The following is a 19,650-nucleotide window of genomic DNA, read 5'->3' as shown; positions in this document are numbered from 1 at the left end:
TAGATGTGGCTGTGACTAAGATAAAAGCAGAAGCCGTGTGTGATGGGCACATGTCTTCTTGAGCTGCTCCATCCTGCTATCTGGACTGGGATGCTAGCATCCCTCTTGATTTTAGGACATAAAGGCCAGACTCCAGGGACACTGGAGCGAAGAGCTGGAAGGAGTCTCAGTCCTGGCTGATTTCAGAGTGGCCTCACTAGTTCTACCAGCTCTATACTGCACTTATTTTTATTTTCACATGAGAGAGAAGTATCCTTCCACCTTAAGTTACCATCAGTTTTTCTGTTACATACAGCCTTCCTAATAACAAATAATAAATTAACAAATCATATATATACAAAGAACATATTCAGGAACTCAAACACATGATAAGCAGTGCTTCTCACGTTTCTCTATTATCAAAGCAGGAAAAGCACATTTAAGGAGAGATAAGTATTGTGAATTTATCCTGACCTCACTACTGTGGATTTCTAGAATATGCTGATGAAGAACACATTTGCCTTGCATGTTTTTCCCCCCAAAAGAACAAACACACTCCCTAGGAGACTATAATAGAGCAAATCGTCATAACAATTCTGAGATGTGTGCTAGCATTATGCCAGTCAGCACTGGCAGAACTTGAGCTAACTAAAGTATTTTTACGGAAGTCAACACAGTGGTAAACAAAATGGCTTGCAATGCCTTTAAATTCAGATCAAATTGCAACAAGACACAAAAGGGTGCATTTTCTATGTCCAACTCTGGAGAAGAGATCCAAAATTAGCGCGAAAAAATCTTCATCATGTTCCTTATCTTTTCTTGACAAAACACGTTACACTATATTGACGGTATCTATATCAATATCAAGCAAGACAAGAAAATTTAGGGGCAAAAATTTAACTCGCTTTAAGTACTAAGCAAATCTCTCTTTATAACAAGTATATTTATTTAAGGCACACTGAAAGGCACGTAATTACTGAAGGAATAGACCAGGTGCTTTAATATTAGAACTGCTACCTATCATGAGTCCTGATACATGTAGCCCTTGCACCAAAAACGACATTCACTTAAGGCTGAGAACTTAAGTAGAGATACCCAGCCAAGTATGCAATAGGCAATTTTAACTTATACTTTTCATCTTCACTCTAAGTGAAACTCATTTACAGGATTAAAGGATTTAAAAGATTCACAAAATATCCTGTATGAAGAGAACAGACAAGAACAGTTAAGTCTGAAGCAGAAAAAGATACAGAATTGCTCTAAAAATAATTTTCTATCACTATTCAGATTACAATAAGATATTCTGGGGATTACAAGATATTTCAGTTTTCTACATTTTCTGTTCACTCATATTTAACCATTCCCTCTAATTTCATATTTATTGAAAGATTTGGGGGAAGGCCTGCCAGCCAAGAAGCAGCGTTATGTGTAAGGCAAAAAGCTGCAAACAGAATGAAAAGAATGGTTTCAATTGTAGAGCAAGAAAGCCCCAAGGGCAGAAAATGAGGATAATGGGAAATGGGAGGGGAAGGTTATAATGAGAAAGACTGCAAAGAGAAATGAGAAAAAGCTCAATTATAGGTATGTTAAAGGCAAAAATTCTCCTGCTCAAAGAATATCCCTTTCAGACATGTGGTTGTCAATTACAGCAATTCTGTGGCACTGCACCCTTTCAATGAAGCAATAATTCGATTGAAACATGCTGTGAGATTAACATGCGGTGATTATAATCAACAAATTGCCATTCACTAACATTTCTCCCTCACACTTAGGAGACTACCTCAAGTACACACTCTTATACAGAAAAATCACTTACAATTTTTTTTTCTGATAGAATGCTAGTTTCACTTGAGGAAGATGGCATAGCATTTTATGGTTAGTTTTTTAATGTTTATTTATCTTGAGAGAGAGCAGGGGAGGGGTAGGAAGGAAGGCAGAAGGGGAGAGGGGGAGAGAGAGAGACACACACAGAGAGAAAATTCCAAGCAGGCTCCATGCTGCCAGTGCAGAGCCTGATGTGGGGCTCAACCTCACAACTGTGAGATCATGACCTGAGCAGAAATCAACAGTCAGTCGCTTAACCATCAGAGCCACCCAGGCGCGCCGGCACAGCATTTCAAATAACACAAGGACATCGTATGATCTCACTTCAAATCTTTCAAATGTCTGGGGAGGTGACACACAAGATCTCTCAGAGAGAGAGAGAGAGAGAGAGAGAGAGAGCGCGCGCGAGAGACACGGAGAAAGAGAAAAGAGGTTTTTTCATCCTTTGACATTGACTTAGACTCCAGTAACTTCAGTTGGTGATGTTACAGTAAAACTATGGCCTTGCTAAAATTACTAGATTGCCAATTCTATTGACACAGTATATTTTATCTTCATGAATTTTAGAATCTGTTGCTCCTTCCAATTTGCTACTTCAAACATGCCTGTGTTATACCACACATTTAAACAAGTATCTGGAAATTCAGGGGGACACCAACAAAATCATAAGTGTCTGCAGTGCAGTATTAAATATACCCAAAGACCCATAACTAAGAAAATATGTTAATTTTACAAACTTGGGACATTTAGGAAAAGCATCACTTTTTTAAAGGAATAGAAATCCCTTTTCTTTTTAAAACAACAACAAAAAGGAAACAACAAAATATAAGAACAAAAATCAGTACCGAACTAACTGAAAATCTGTACTATAGAGATTCTTACTAGGTATATATTAGGGAGACAGAATATGAGAACTAAACAAGCTGTTACCTTTCTCAAATTTATTTTTATGAGAGAAAATTCAAGTTATACTGAGGATCTGTGTTTCAAAAGCAACCTGCATCCTGTATCAAAGAGACTAGATAGATTTAAGACAGTATTTTCTTCCTGTAATAATAAAGCTGAAGACTCTCAGGGCTTCATTGATTCTACATGAACTTTGCGTCTTATCAGACAGGGCCTTTTATATAATTTATCTTTCAAAATAGATTGTAATTTTATATATTCAGATCCTTTGAAAACTGACAATTCATGTACCAGAGTATTTTATTATTTGTAATAATTTATCCTCCAGCCATTCTAGGAAATTAGAAATTTACTCAACTGTAAAGAAATACCTAAGGTTCCTAACGGTGTCATCAAATTGGGCATCTGAGGTGAAGGGAAGGCAAATAAAATGTAAATAAGGAAAATAAAGCAAATAAAACGTGCAGCAGTGAATGAAAGAGAAAGCCCATTCATTTCTACATCTCTCACACTGGCTGCAGTTTACACAGAAAACCCCTCATGGTTCACGGTTTGAGAACATCACCACCAGGACTGACTTTACAGAAATAGCAGTCCCATGTGAATTTCATTTAGAATTCGTGTGAAGGAAACTCTGAAAGACCCTCTGCTTCACCTCCAGGCTCTAGGATAAGAAGTTCACTCAAACCATCAGAGAGTGGTGATATTTTCCTTATAAGTATTCAAAGAAGAAAATCTAGAAGCTTGTTGAGATGTCCAGGTTTTTCAACATCCTTAGAGTCAAGAGGCTTAAGACTTAACGTCTCAGGTAATTCTTGCTCCATATGTATTTCATTTTCCCTTTCTTATCTTCAGATCCTCTTGAAATTAATTTTCCATAGCCTACAATATTTTAGTTTGCTTCTAGTGTGCTCTAGACTATAGCTGAACACAAAATATGGGAAGAGGTTGTGTGGATTCAACATGAAAATGATGCAAATTAAAAAAATGCGTTCCAGTGATCTGTTCGCATTCTAAATATGAATTGTATGCCTGGAAAGTATGCTGTACTCCTACTTATATCTTCATCCATTACACACCTTCCTTTGCCCATTGGTTATGCGGTAATGAAACGTTCACATTTCCATTATTAATCAGTGTATGTTAATGACCTTATGCTTCAGCTCTGTCTCACTTCATTTCACCTTGCTTCATTACCAACAAGAGTATTAATTAACCCACGATCTACTGGCAGCATAAAAGCATCAATTCCCTTGTTATCATACATAATATCACATGTTTAAAGGTGGTGTGAATAGATTAGATCAGATGATGAGTACCTCAAATGAAATCCACGGTCAAAATATGATTTTTAATCACTTCTCATGCGAATGTTCTGACATAGCATCAGCTAGTATTAGGGTCTCTTCTTTCCCTTCTTTTGTAACCTTCTTGAAGCCCTCAGCTCACCCAGCGGCCATCCCGCTCACAGCTGGAAACCAAGAAGCAGGTCTTTGTGCGGAGATTAGAGCACTCTTAAGAAGCTACTGAAGCACCTGATTTGGGGTTTATAGCTAGAGTTGAATGGCATGTTTTTACTTCCATTATGCCTTTTATCCATGACTCTATTCACTAGAAAAAAATGATCTCTGGAATAAAACTAGGGATACACCTGGGTTCATTTCCAGATTCAAATGATCATTCTATCTCTGTAGCAGCTTAGTTAACTTCTTCTACCTTAGCTTCTATGTCCATGAGATGGGGATAATTATCCTGTAAAAAGATCCATCTGCAGGGCACCTGAGTGGTTCAGTTGGTTGAGCATCCAACTCTTGATTTCAGCTCAGGTCATGATCCCCAGGTCATGAGATTGAGCCCCACATCGGGCTCCACATTGAGCATGGAGCCTGCTTAAGATTTTCCCTCTCTCTCTCCCCGCCCCCCCTCCTCTACTTGTGCATGCTCGCTCTTTCTCAAATAAAAAATAAAAAGTTTATGAATGAATAAAATAATCCATCTGATGGAGAGGATGTTTGGATAAATAGAGGGCTATCTTGAGTAATTTCCAAATCCTGGCTCCCGAATCTGGAAGGGACCTCAAACATCACGTGGCCTAAGTCCTCTGCTTTCGTTAATGAGGCAACTGAGAAGAAAACTTCTACATAATTCTAATTATCTCATTATTTGTCAACATTAATTTACAAACTCTCCCAATGCTTCAATTATGGTCTCCGTAATAATTCTGCATATTAGTAACAGGGAGGGAAGTTAAGGGAATTGCCCCCAAACCAAAACAAAACAAAACCCACAGTACAGAGTATACAGCAGAGCAGAAACTATATTTTCCCATGAACACTTTTACCTCCAGCTTTGTCTCAACAGCACTTTGGGGATTTTCATGGTAACTGTGGATAGCTATCTCAAGCCTTGGCTTTATCTGGCAAAGTAAGCCTTCACTGAGCAGCGATGCTCAGCATCTCAGGCATACCCACGGGGGCTGGAGTTGGTGCTAATGAATTTATTCTGCTGTTGACTTTTTTATTAAAGCATGTATGCAAACAAAATTAACCTCATATTTAAATGTGGCAGTTTCATAAAGCTGAAAAAGACCTCAAATGGCAACCTATCTAGTTGTATGTCTATGAAAAAGTTATTTTCACAGGTGAAGATGTTAAAAGATGGTATCAAACATTTCCGTGGATGCAGATTCTACGGCTTGTAGTTCCAGCTACTACCATCTGGGGACACCTATACCTATTTCAAATTTCTTTCTTTCTTTCTTTTTTAATCTTTATTTTTGAGAGCTAGAGACAGAGCATGAGCAGGGGAGGGGCAGAGAGAGAGAGGGAGACAGAGAATCGGAAGCAGGCTCCAGGCTCCGAGCTTTCGGCACACAGCCTGATGTGGGGTTCAAACCCATGGACCGTGAGATCATGACCTGAGCCGAAGTCAGTCACCCAACTGGCTGAGCCACCCAGGTACCCCATCTTCTTCTTTTTTTTAAAAATTTTTTTTCTTTGTAACGTTTATTTATTTTCGAGACAGAGAGAGACAGAGCATGAACGGGGGAGGGGCAGAGAGAGAGGGAGACACAGAATCCGAAGCAGGCTCCAGGCTCTGGGGCTCGAACTCACGGACCGCGAGATCATGACCTGAGCTGAAGTCGGACGCTTAACCGACTGAGCCACCCAGGCGCCCCCATCTTCTTCTTTTTTATTAATGTTTATTTTTGAGAGAGCAAGAGAGCTCGTGCACGCACCGTGGGGGAGGGGAAGGAGACAGGGAGACAAAGGATCCAAAGAGGGCTCTGCATTGACAGCCTGACAGCACCAAGCCGGATGTGTGGCTCGAACTCAGGAATTGTGAGATCATGACCTGAGCCAAGAGTCAGACCCTCAACAGACTGAGCCACCCAGGCACCCCTCAAATGTCTTCCTTTCTCTTTTTTCTTCAATTAAGTCTATGTCCTTTGGTTCTGAACTTTGTTGAAAATAACCAATAGTTTCATGTTAATTCTCTCAAATACTTTAAATACATCAAAATTTCCTCTAGCTTATTTTTAAAGACATGTGGATATAGTGATCCTAAAATAGTGCCTGTAATGATACTGGTTAACATTTAATATCCACTATTTTCCTATTTGCTTTTTTGTCTGAGTCCTCCCACTGGAATATAAACCCCATGAAGGTAAGGAGTTTGTTTACAACTGCATCCCCCACATCTAGGACATAAAGAAGTTAAAGATATTTGCAAAATGAAGGAATTAATTATTCCTAAGGTATTCATTCATGGGCATACAGAAATTGAGTAATTAAAAATGCACGGTTATATTTTATCACAAAATTAGTGTATAAAGTTAAAAGTAAATTATGGGGATGGCTAGTATAAAAGATAGGATGTAGTATATTTCACCAGTGGGGCAAAATTGCCACTTTTCCTTGGCAACAGACTATTTCTGAATATCCCAAGATGGCTTGGTAATAAAATTCTATAAATGGATTTTACTAGTAGGTGATAAATCAAAGCTATTCTTTGGAAATGTTATAGTATATAAATTCTCAAAGGAACTTAAAAAGTTTCCCACTGAGCAAGGTTATACACAAACACACATAAATCACCACCAGGTATGGCCACTGAGCATGGGTTCCAAGCTTCCTCCCCTATCAACATTCTAACTGCTTTGAGTCCAAAGACAGGCAGCAATAATAGAATATGGAGGTAGACTAAATAGCTAACATCCTTGTACAATGGGTAAGTGATAGTGATTTCAGCGTAAAGTGACCACAAGCTTCCAGAAACTGTCTGCATGAATTCTAGGGTCTCTCCTCCAGATCTGGAATTCTATGGTTCTGTGACATTTGGAAAGATGTTGATTAGATCCTTTTGAGTGAAGGTGTTTTAGTGATGAAAGATATCTCAAAGATCATCTTTTGTATGGTTTGCTCAAGGTCTCAGGAGCCCAGATCTGGGGGAGGACCCCAGACTTCAGAATCTCAACTTAGTACCCTTTCTACTCTGCCATGTGCAGAGTTTTTCTCCTTCCTAAGAACACTATTTCTTGCAGAAGTAAGCATCTTGGCTGTGAGACATAAGGGCCACCCAGGGATTTTTATGGTGTGACAGAATCCTGCCAAAAATCCAACTGGGTTTGGTTCACTCTATCATAACCTCCTCATTCCAAACACTGAGAAGTCGAATAAACAGCTGTGTGTCCAGGACCTCCATCTCCCCCGATTTTTTTCCTTTTTTAAAAAAATCATTTCAGTGGATGGACCAATTGGGTAGGTTTGTAAATTGTGAAATTCTTAGGCTGCAGAGGCTCAGGGACAGGGACCAGTGGACATGAGGCTGACCAGTGGACATAAAGCCCCGAAGACGGGTTGGAGAGTAGAGGGGAAGTGGAGGAAAGGGGAAATGATGCCCCTCACTCCGAGGCAAATATATATTTGAAACTATTAGAAACTTGGAATAAATCTTAAAAAGCTGCTAGTGGTGGGGCGGTAATGACACAAGGTCAATGTTCTATTTCCATGGCGCTCCTATCTGGCTGCATATCAGCATCACTTGGGGAGCTTTTAAAGCCAGTAAAGCTTAGGTCCCATCTCAGGCCTACTGAATCAGAATCGCTGGGGTGGGACCCAGGTGTACCACCATCTAAGAATTTTCTATGCCTAGTCTCAACAAGTTTTAGTTCTGCAAAAGCTATGCTTCACAGTTATTACTGTCTTCTTCCCAGAGGCAGCCTGGCACAGAAGTAACAAAACTCTTTCCAGAAATCCTAAAAGGTAAGGGAATCAAGGAAGAAGTTCACCTAAATTATCTTCTCTCTTTCCAATGACCAGGAGAAAGGCATTCTTAATTTTTCTTCCCAAGAAATATGCATCAAGTGCTTATGACAGGCTTGGTGCTAGCCAGGAAGAAGATTAGAAGAGTTAATAAAAAATGAAGTGCCTGTCCTAGCTTTCCTCAAGGTTCTACCAGTGCATTGCCCTAAAAAAAGCCATGAAGCTGGCAATGCAGATTAACTTCTGGACTCTATCGATGGAGTGAGATACCCCTCCAATGAAAGCCAGGTACTTTCATTGTTGCCTCACTACAAAGATAAGGGACTCAGTTCCTCAATGATGTGCTCAACCTCTTAGGTGCTGCTGAGAGCATAGCACCAACACTGAGGCAAAAGTAGGCATTTGCACACCGAGTATCCGACCACAGACTATGTGAGTTACTTGTCAAGTAACCAAACCAGCCACACTCTGAAGAAAGCAGGTCAAGCCTAATAGGATTGAGCTGGTCCCAACCATCCTATTCTCTGTTCGCTTTTCTTAAAAACCTGTAACCTTGAGTGCGTTTGCTTCAAAAGGACGCATAAAGAATAAGGAAATGGAAAAAAAGAGGGGAGCAAATAATGTATTTCCCCTTGTGTTCTCCCTGAGGTAGATTTGTCATAATGCAGATTCAGAAAGAAAAATCAATAAGAAGGTTTTTCTTGATGTAATCCACCCAATACATAATTTCCCCCCTACTTTGAACCAGAAGTCATTATTCCCAACAGTAGCATCCCTAAACAAAACATACTGTATCCTTTCCAGGGAGGGCAAAGAGTTAACTAGGAGTAGGAACCCTGTAGACCTTATAGACCAGGGCTGGCTGGGGGGTGGAGGGGGTGGGAGGACTCGCTCTTCTATCCCTCCAGCCTCTACTCACAATTCCTTGTTTTTCTTTCTCCTTGCCCGCTTTGTCATTGTCCTGGGCTGAGAATGCTCAGTGATGTCTACCCTCTGGGAAGATGAAAGACAGAGCTGCTTGATTTTTCCCTGTCATTCCAAATGTTTAAGTCAGAACCTGAACCTTGACAGAAAAGGTAATCTTTGAAAGCTGCTTCTGTCACTTTCCATGTTCAGAAATAGATATCCAGTGGCCGGTTTTTCCATCTGAAACAATGAAGAATCATTCATTCATTCATTCTTCATTCTACAGCTAATCGTGCAAAGAGCCCTTATGCCTAGTTCTATAAGGGAGGAAAGGCACACATAGAGGGGATTATGAGAAAACACACATGCTATGCGTTGTGTGGAACTAACCATTTAGGGAAATCATTAGTAGGCTGCTTTTAAAAAAGCATCTCTGGCATTATTTTTGCTTTTAAAACTCAGTTTGACTTCATTCATACGGTGATAGAACACTATACATTGTTTTCTATTCTGGACTCAGGTAACAACAGGAATACATTAGGTCAATAGGTCTGCCATTCTCTTTCCTATTCCATTCAATTAAGTCAACGTTTTTCCACTTGCACGTTAACATCAATTAGTAATCACTTCAACTGTTCCTCTGTGAGTGCAGAAGGTCTTTTATTGGGCCCTGCACTTACATTTTCACAACTAAGTAACTTTTGTGGCAGAGGGAGGGGAAATTCCATCTCTTGCACCATTATTTTCCCCAACCTCTGGTGGGTGCAGGAATGTAAGAACCCAGAACAGACTCATCCCAGTCTCCAGGAGCACTTACGTCCTCCCACATGCCCTTTCCTCCTCATTGCCATCGAGGCCATGTGGACGACCACCATATGGCCCCAGCTGGCCCCATATGGCTCCCTCTCTCTAAAAGGGGTGCTCAAGAACATAAAAACGCTGCTGTATACTTTTATTGCAGCCCCTTCTCATTTTCCTCCATCTGTCTTCCATATGTTTATACGATGCTATTAGGCTCTTGCACACATAGGCCTTTTATGATAAGGGTTGCCAGCCTGGCCAAAATAACTAAAATTCACCTCTGTTGGTAACAAGAGGCCTCGGTTACTTTCAATATGAGATTCACCTAGTATTCAAACTAGAACAAACTAACAACCACTATTCTTCAATTTGCCCACGAAATTTATTTTATTTATATATATATGATATTTCTTTTTCATTTTAGCAACAAAAACCACATGCTGGCTTTTCTGTTGTATTTTCTCCAAGTGCTGTATGTGAAGTTTTGAAGAACCACATGGGACTTCACTTAGGCCTCCCTATTACACACCCATCAATCTCATAGGTTTGACTTTCCATTTTCATAAAGTTCTCCTTGAATTGGAGGAAAAGTTGCTACTATGCTTTCTTCAAGTGTCACTACAAAAATCTGAAGTCTCATGCATCCTCTGAAAACTCTGAGGAAATGAGTAAAAATGAGGAGAGGCTGAACTTGACAGGGGTCTTCTTGCCTGGCTTAGGACAAGCCACTGAGCTCTGGTCCTCTTTGCTTTGCTTTGCTGAGCACACGGCTAAAGTGACACATTTGACCCCAGTGTTGGTATAACAGTCACTAGACACCACGCACAACATCATTTCCAGCAGTGGCCAACTCCTAGCATTAGTAATCAGAGTGGTTTCTCATTCCCAGTGTTAAACAGTGGGAACTTGTTAGTTGCCACCTAGGCCGTCTTTCTCAAAAACCCAATGGGGATTAGAAAGAAAGAAAAAGGAAATCAAATTAGGACTAACACTGGCTGTAATAATTTTTACACTTATCGGGGAGCCTGGGTGGCTCAGTCAGTTAAGCGTCCCACTTCGGCTCAGGTCACGATCTCGCGGTCCGTGGGTTCAAGCCCCGCGTCGGGCTCTGTGCTGACAGCTCAGAGTCTGAAGCCTGCTTGGGATTCTGTGTCTCCCTCTCTCTCTGCCCCTCCCCTGCCTGCACTCTGTCTGTCTCACTCTCTCAAAAATAAATAAACTAAAAAAAATTTGTAAATAATTTTTACACTTACTAATATGACCTAGACACAAATTCTCACATTATAGAGAACTGTGGGTACTATTAAAAAGAAGCAAGCATTCAATCTCCCCAAATATGTATCCACATTGAAAGGTGTCCTTTTGCAGATTATTTCCTATAACCTAGTCCAAACCACCTGTGTAAACCAGTATGGTAATCAGTACATGGGAAATTATGCCCAGTTCCATGATAATTGTATCTGCTATATATAGAACACGGGAACAGTGCTCAAATGCACAAAATATCAATCAATAGACATGCAAAAACAAATGCCAGCAAATGCCATGAGAATGTTTTTCTTTCAGCCTGTGTATAAATGACAACTAGTGATCCCCCCCACCCCCTGCCAAACATATGCAAAATAAAGTGTCTATTTGAATACTGAGATCAAAGTGTAACATTACTGTAGGATAGGAGATTAGGTCATTTTCCTTTTCTTGTTTTTAACTCACTTACACATTTCATACAACTTTGTTTCTTGTAATGTCCTTCACAATGCAATTTAGAGCCAGACATCAGGTTCGGACAAAAGGAGAAGAGAAAAACAAAACAAAACAAAACTACTGGGACCTAAGGAAACTTGCTCCCACCTACGCTGTCATTTCACAATCTTTCCTACAAGGGAAAAACCTAAGGTGTTACCCTGCAGGAATTCAACCTACAAACACTTTTTATTGATGCAGTCAGTATACTGTGAACTGTGGGTATCACAAGTGCTGTGATAACAGCAAAAAGTGCATTTTAGTCAGGAGATCAAGTTATAGACAGAGGCCTATTCATTGGAATGATGTTCCATGCTGGAACAACTTACAAATTTGTTAAGAGAATTTTGGTTAAAAGAAGTACGTACTTGCCCTTTGGTGATAAAGGAAGCATGATTAGGTTATTTTGTAAATGCAAATGATAGTGTTTCCCAAAATGCAAGGGTGACAAAGCTAAATGGGTATTTTGCTCCCAGATTAAAGAGAAAGGACAAGAAGTCTGATCAATAAGCCTTCAGTGAATTATAGTTTCTGGTCTGCCACGCTATGAGGATGATATTCTGCACAGCAGGGCTTGCTCTGAGCAGTTTGTAAATCACCTGGAAAAAGGCAGAAGTTGCTGCGAGGCTTATAGTTGCTGAGTAGTTGCATTAATTGTTGACGTTTCTGCAGGGAGGCTGCTCCCCTCAGCTCAGCACTTCCCACAGGCCAGGTGAATGCTTGTCGCTTGTATTTCTTCCCAAGGAACACTGGCTATTAAGATGCTGGCCTCTTGCCAACTGCCTTTAGGTGAGATTCGGTAAAAATTGCCAAAGACACAAGAACATCTGCCTTCTTACCGTTTTCTTTGTACAGCGACTTCCCAGGCAGCTGCTTGGATCTACATGTGTCCATTTACTGGATTGAAACAAAACAGCACGAGGCCAAGGGGGGAGGCGCACAAAGCATATGCTGTTTCTGCCCATGCTGATTTAGGCTACGGTGGGAGCCTTGCCCCTAAGGATATTGACAAGGGCAGCCGCAGCTGTGAGTCTGGAAGCTGGAGACACCCCCCCCCCCCCTTACCTGTTTCTTTGTCCTGGACTTCTTCCAGGTGCAAGTCATTCAAAAGGTGCTCCAAAATCTTCTCGGGGGTCCCGGACACGACCACGTATCTGTCAGAGAGCAGAGAGTCCACGGAGTCATCCTCGGTGGAAGACTGCGAGCGGCTGCTCCATTCATCGTCCTCATCCTCCTCGTCAATGTATTTGAAATAAGGCACATCGAAGGTAGGCAAGGGCAGCTCTCGGTCTGAGAGCGCTGCGGATTCCTTCCTCTCTAGATGAGGGTCAAAGACCCTCAGCCGGGAGCTGCCCATTGTGAACGACTACTAACAAAGGCATCCCCTAAGAGCTAAAAGATCTTGCCATCTCCGTCCTTTCGCTGGGAACTGAGTCCATCTGGCTGCCAAGAGCTCTGCAGTCAGCTAGAACGCTCGAGAGGCGGAGAGAAAAGAGGGAGGGAGGGACGGGAGGCAGCGGGAGCGAGTGAGATGGAGCGAGAGAAGGGGAGGCAGGCAGGGCCGAGGAAACAGGAGCGCGTGCCGCGGTGCGAACTCACCTCCAATCACTCTCGGCGCTGCCGCTGCCGCCGGCCGGGGGGGCTGGGCCACAGCACTGCACCTTCTTCAGCACCAGGACGTTCCTCTCCTGCTCCTTCACCTGGACTGTGGCCACTTCCTCATCCAGCTTGTTTGGGGATGGAGCGATGGATGGGAGGAAAAAGGGAGAGGAAATTACACAGGCAAAAAAACAAAACAACAAAAAAAAAACAACACAAACAGAACAAAACAACCCCCCACCCCCACCCTAGAAAAAACAGGAGTAAACTGAAGCTGGGTTTTCTCAAGTTGCTTTCCACCATGATTTCTTTAAAGATTCTGTAAAAAAGAGAAGTCTGCTCAGGAATCTCCCTCTAATGGTAGAGTGTCCAGGTTCAAGTTCTATGGACACATAAAGCATTTGGGAGACATAGATACTGTAAAGGAAAAGGGAAAAAGTAAATAAAGTGGGGCTTGGATTCAGAGAGTTCACTTTTAAAACTACCTGAATGATTTGAATTAAGGAATCCAAAGTTCAAAGTTTCAGAAAAACACAACATATTAATTGCACGTGTCTTCTCTTTTGTCTTGTCAATGCTTATTAAACATTCGCCATATTAAAACTGGCAAGTCATAAATCATTTAAACACTAAAACAATGAGCAAGCCCTATTTAGTAGTTATAGTGAACACATACTATATTCATTTACGTCACGGCCTTACTTTAAAAGGTGGGCAAAAAACTGCCCATTCTATCGTTTCGTTCATCCCCCCCCCCCCCCCCCCCCCGGACATAAGATGGTCTTCAAATTTATCATGTACCAGTTTTGCCGGAATACAAGCAAAAATGGATCTCTAGTTAAAATCTCATCTAGGCTGAAATTCGCATGTCATGGGTGAGTGCACTGACTTTCTTCACCTCAGTCCCTTTTAAAAAGGAGAGAAGGCTGAACAATCACTCATTTCTGCACACACAGCTTCCACAGCCCAGAGCCTGCATGGCCCGCTGACGCGGCTCTCTGCTGGAGTCCGGCTCACTGCTGACCCAGCAGTGTAGAGCCCGACCCTGAGGGATGAACACTTCCAGAGTACATAGTGTGAAATTCTCCCAGTGTGTGACACCCAGCAAGAGGAAGGTAGTCCAGGAAAAAAAGAACTGTAAAATGCATGTCAGAAAACCTAGCTTCTGTATTTCTGAGGATTTGAGCAAAAGATTCAAGCAAGAAAAGTTGATAGTAAGTAGGCTTCACCTTAAAAATGATGTCACCTCTTTCAAAAGGGAAACTTGCCCCAGAGCTCCTACCATGTTTCTGCCGCTGGCAGAAAATCCAACCTAAAATTAGGTGCAAACATTAAAAACAAAATTTTCCCCAATGGGTAAAATGTACTAAGTCCGCTATACTTTATTAATGAGCGCCATAGATCTAACAGGGATGTCAATGTATTTTATTCACCTTTCATAAGGATACGAAGGCACTTATCTTGCCTTAAGTGTCAACCAAATCATTGATAAAATTATGGTTTCAACTGTTGATGTCCTGATTCCCAAGAAAATGTAGAGACAAAAATAAAAAAATACGGGTCACTGTAAACATTTTATGATAATTAAAAATATCTTTTAGTGGCAAATAATTTTACTATGTAAAACTGGTGTATTACATTTCAGCAAGGTCAGACGCTCAGTTACTGTGGCAATTAATGTTGGATATTCATTGTTAAACTCCCTGAGGACGGCAGTGTGACTCCTGTAACATGAATACCAATGTGTAATTGCTATCTTTCATGTCTCCAAAGGGGTTCTTTTGTTATCCATGTAGTTGAAGTGAAATAAGGTGGCTGGAGAGAGGGGCATATATTGACCAAAAAGAGAGAGAGAAAAAAAAAAGGCACAATATGGGTCTGAGATACCGAGACAAGGAAACAAATAATTCACTCAACAGTAGATCTGAAAGGACAAAAATCTTTCCCTGGTTTTCCTCTCATCGTAAGCCAATATTCATTTTATATGAGCCTGCTGTCATTCTGAAGTACATTTTACATTCTACATGCACGTGATATATGGCATTATTAACTTCCATGGGTCCCGCACATACATATGGATGGGAAGGGCTTCTCTAATGTCTGTGTAACTAATATGTATTACAGGGCTGTGCACAGAGCAGCCACACTCTGCTGGGCAGGGAAATAGCTGAATCATATTGATGTACTATCAAGAGCATCTTATGTCATAGTGATAGCTTCCATTTTGAAAACCTGTTAAAAAATAAAGGAAAAAGCAGAAAAATCGATGTATAAAGGGAGATTTAAGTTATCTAAAATTGCCATGAAAACATAAAAATCCTATGTATTATATCTGGCTTTCAAAAAAGAAGAGACTATTAATGCCTCGTGACCCATGCACTCTTACCTAATTGCTCTTCCTGAAAAAGAGCAGAAGTACCATGATTGAGGTTTCTGAGGATGAAACTTCCTTCTGGTGCTTGCTTGGTCAAGGATAAAAGTATTTGGAAGGTCTAATGATGGAAAATTGATCAATGACAAATAGTTGGTCAAGTGTATGTAAAGGATTAAAATGGTTAATTTATAGTCAGTCATTCAACAAATAGAGGGTCTCCTATGGACAAGGCAGTGGGCTGGATGCCGAGTGGCAGGCAGAGATGAGTAAGCCAAGTCCCTTCCTCTTAAATAACAAGTTAACAGGCTCCCTAACAACGTAACTGTAATTTTGTAAGCACCCTAAGATGAGGCCAAATACAAGAGTCCACAAAAAGATAGAATACATGGGGTGTGATAGTCAAAGATGACTCTGGGTGACAGGGAATGGGAATGCCAAGAAATGGGACAAAAATGCAGAGAGAAATGGGTTTTGGTGCGACTGGTGAATTTAGTTTCAGATAAGTGATGTTTCAGAACTGATAATACATCATACTATAGATACTTAGCAGGTAGATACTTAGAAATAATGAACCAGGCTTCTGGTAGAGGTCAAGGGCAGAGACAAATTTGTGATTTATTCAAGTTTTGGGAGTGGATGAGATTGTGAAGGGAGAAAAGGAAAAAAGGGAACTATAAAGATGGGGCTAGGGGAAGAAAAAACACAGAACGTAGGGGAAGAGGTAGAGGGTCAGAGTCTTGAGGAAATCTAGTTATACAGATTATGAAGAAGTAAAACCAAGATGAGCCCGAGAATCTGTAGGGCATGGTCTCAAGAGACTCAAGAAAAAAGGTGGTCTGTTGCTGTAAAGTTTACAAAGATATGTCTAAGAAAAAGAGATGACAAGATCAGTTTGGTCCAGGGGTGAGAAGAAAGTGTTAAGGTGTGAGTGAACAGGGAGGAGGTACACATATGTACACACACACACACACACACACACACACACACACACACACGAAAGAACACTTCCTGGGAACTGAATTATAAAGGGAGGGGGTCAGATTGCAGAGGCTGTGTGGCTGGGGAAGGAAGCAAGGAGGGGGATACGGGAAAGAGGGGACAAGATCAGGAACACAGTGGTGGGGTTAGGCTATAAGAGGATTGGCATTTCTTCCCCTCAGAGAAGTTCAAGGGAAGAAGCATGGATGGAGACTTAGAAAAAAATAAAGTAGGGAAAAGAAGGAAGTCAAAGTAGAGCATACGAGATAACATTTATCTTCTTAGCAGAGTGGGAACTGCGATTGTCTTCTGGAAGGAGGGGGTTCAGGCTAAACTTGGTGAAAACATGGCAGACAGCAGGACAGACAACAGGGGGAAAACAAGTTATGAAAAAGAGGGTTGTCAGGCAGCTTTGTAGACCATTACGGGTAGAAGCACATGTTTATGGTTATGTGCCTTTCTGCTGAAGTACTCAAAAACAGAGGGGAACAGCCAATGATGGGGCACACCTGAAGAATGTGCTGGCCAACAAAACAACAGGAGGTGACAAGAGAAGGGATTCGGGGTGCTGGTCAGCATACCATGAATGCAGTTCATCACCACATAGTATATCTGTCTGGCCAGGGAAAGGAGCTGATAAACTGAGAAAACATGGAGGGGCTGAGGATAAGTCCCCAGAGAGCTAAGGGAGCAGGGAGGTGGTGGGTGAGGAAGCAGATGGCAGTTTTGATCAAGGAGGCAAATATGTAAAGTGCAGCAGTTCAGAGTGGTAAAGACTGAGAGAGAGAAAAGCAGCCCCCAATATTCGGGAGCTGGCCTGGCACTCACAGTTCAACTTGGGGTTCTCCTGTGAGCATCAGTGACTATGCAGAAAATTGACATCAGACAAGGCCACTCTGTGACTGTGATGGAACAAACACAAGGCCACAGGGTACACACATTTGAGCGCAGACAAAGCATGAATGTTGGCCAAGCCGGGGGGGGGGGGGGGGGGGGGAGCGGGGCGGGGGGGGGGGAAGCCCAGATAACGAGCAACTGCTGTTTCTTTTCCAATTACTACTTTAGTTTTGCTCTAGTTTGCCTTCCCTGTAGATAAGACTTAAGATATCCAGTTAGAGAGTTACCCCATTTCCTGACTGTGAAGCCCTGCTTCTTTAAACCCTCCCCCAAATCACTGGACACAAACCCAAGTCCTAGTAGGAGTCCTTTCTCCTAACCCCTAACCCTCCCTCCCCTCTTCACACTGAGCTACCCCACAGCACCCCCTGGTGTGAGGTCTCCGCCTCGGCAACAAGCAACAAACCCAGCTTGTCCGCCTACAGGTGTGTCCCTGGTGGTCTCTGGCTAGAGGACACAGACAAGCGTTAGAAGATGCTGCCTTGCCACTGATCTGGAGTGGTGTGGAGATGTTGGTTACCGGATTCAAGGACAAAAAACCAGAAACAAACATGTCCTTGTCAGGGTCATGAGAGAGTCCTACACCGGAGTGTTCCTGAAAGTGGGAAGAGACTGCAGGGAACAGGGCTCATGACATGGTAAGGTAGGAGACAGGTAATAAAGCTACTGAGGAAAGTGGGAGAGCGTGTGCAGTGAAGGAAAGATGACCTGCGCAAGTAGCACAGGCTTCAGGAGAGAAGGGGCTTCTGAAGGTGCCACAAGATATGGGAGGGGAAGAGCGGCAGAGGGTGGATTCCCAGAGGGCACCAGGCTCCTTCATGCCTTTGCTTGTGGTGGTCAGCCCTGGTTTGTACATGGTCAGTGAAAATGTCCACCTCTTCCCAAAATGCACTTGAGCCTCCAGATGAGCAGAAAAGAGTTCTTTCCCTACTCTTCTGAATTGATGATGGGAAGAACAAACTCCAAAAACTGAGCCAGATGGATTCTTCACAGCTGTGCCTATGGGATGCAGTTTGGGAAGAACAGGAAGGTGGGGAAACGGTGTGTGTGGGGGGTTCAGGGCAGATAAATGATTACAGGGAAGGCTTATTGATCACAGAATTATAGGACCACTGAATAGAGCCCATCAGGATCATGAACACAGAGGAGGGCTTTCCAAGTTTTCCCTGCTCCTCACCTTTGTTCCACTCTTTGGACAAATAGCTCTGATTTATTTCCTTTTTCTGGCGACACTGCTATCTTGCCTATGAATTCTGAAAGAATTATAGAACCAGTACCTTTGACTTACTTTAGATTACCTTCCTTGATCATGATCAGCTTCTGCACTTCTAAATCAAACCTTTTCTTTCATTTATTCCTATGAAAGACATTTATTTTTAAGATGAAAATACCTGGTAAATAATAAAAGTATTGATTTTTAAAAAATAAGTAAGGTAAAGAATTGATGCTCACAGTGTAGCAGGTCTTAACATATTATTCTGAACTAAGTTTCTGATTGTATTTATATTTTCACTTATCACCAGCCCTAGCAAGAAAAAGTGATTACTAAGGGATTTCTCAGGCCTGCTGCAATTGTCACAACTACACTTGATTTTTCCATTATCACAGATAATGGAAAATGGCATTCTCCCAAATACTTACATAAAGCATCCACTGGTGTTATCCCTGGTGTCATGTCCCTGCTGCTCTATGAGCATAACCTCTTACAAGAGTGCTTAATTGGGGGGTTCATGGATGGGCTTTAGGGTCTCAGAGAACCCTCTGAAAGCATGTAAAATTTTTATGTGTAGGCACACTTTTCCAGGCTGAGTCCAGAGTCCTCAGTCTCCTTCAAGTCTATGAACCCCATAGAGTGCAAACCATTCCATATGATGGAACATCTATTTCTCACCTCACCTAGTAAGCCTTCTTTGCAAGCCCTGCCACTAACACCCTCCATCCATATGAGGTGCCCAAAGAACCCTGTCATGATGCCCATCACACTGACCTCTAATCATCTGTCCTGTGTTCTCCACTAAATGATGACATCTTGAGGGCAGGGACTGTGACTTCTATTTCTCTTTCTAACACACAGCTCAGAGCATGTGATAATCACTTGATAAAGATTTGCTGAATATGCAAATTAATGAACCAGCAACAGAGCAGAGCCAGTGAATTGCCTTTAAAAGGCAGAATCCCTGCTCAGGTCATGAGCTCAAGGTTTGTGAGTTTGAGCCCCACATTGGGCTTGCTGCTATCAGCCTGTGAGTCCAGAGCCTGCTTCAGATCCTCTGCCCCCCACCACCACCTCTCTGCCCCTCCCCCGCTCACGCACATGCACGCATGTGCTCTCTCTCTCAAAATAATTTTAAAAACATTTTAAAAGGCAGAATTCTATGT

The 19,650-nt window shown here is 42.0% G+C and overlaps 1 protein-coding gene across 4 annotated transcripts in view; it reads right to left on the bottom strand.

The window, feature by feature from the left end:
* RAPGEF5 (Rap guanine nucleotide exchange factor 5) overlaps positions 1-19,650 on the bottom strand; it is a 224,282-nt gene that overhangs the window by 60,321 nt on the left and 144,311 nt on the right. For all 4 annotated transcript variants that reach the window (XM_027075113.2, XM_027075114.2, XM_053218311.1 and 1 more), the window contains 2 exons: positions 13,023-13,150; positions 12,489-12,577 (listed from right to left, as the gene is read on the bottom strand). In XM_027075113.2, coding sequence (XP_026930914.2) covers positions 12,489-12,577; positions 13,023-13,150 — 217 coding nt within the window. The remainder of the gene's footprint in view (positions 1-12,488; positions 12,578-13,022; positions 13,151-19,650) is intronic.

This window comes from Acinonyx jubatus, chromosome A2, assembly GCF_027475565.1.
Source record: "Acinonyx jubatus isolate Ajub_Pintada_27869175 chromosome A2, VMU_Ajub_asm_v1.0, whole genome shotgun sequence".
NCBI classification, from domain to species: Eukaryota; Metazoa; Chordata; class Mammalia; order Carnivora; family Felidae; genus Acinonyx; species Acinonyx jubatus.
This window is presented reverse-complemented; position numbering and strand designations above follow the sequence as displayed.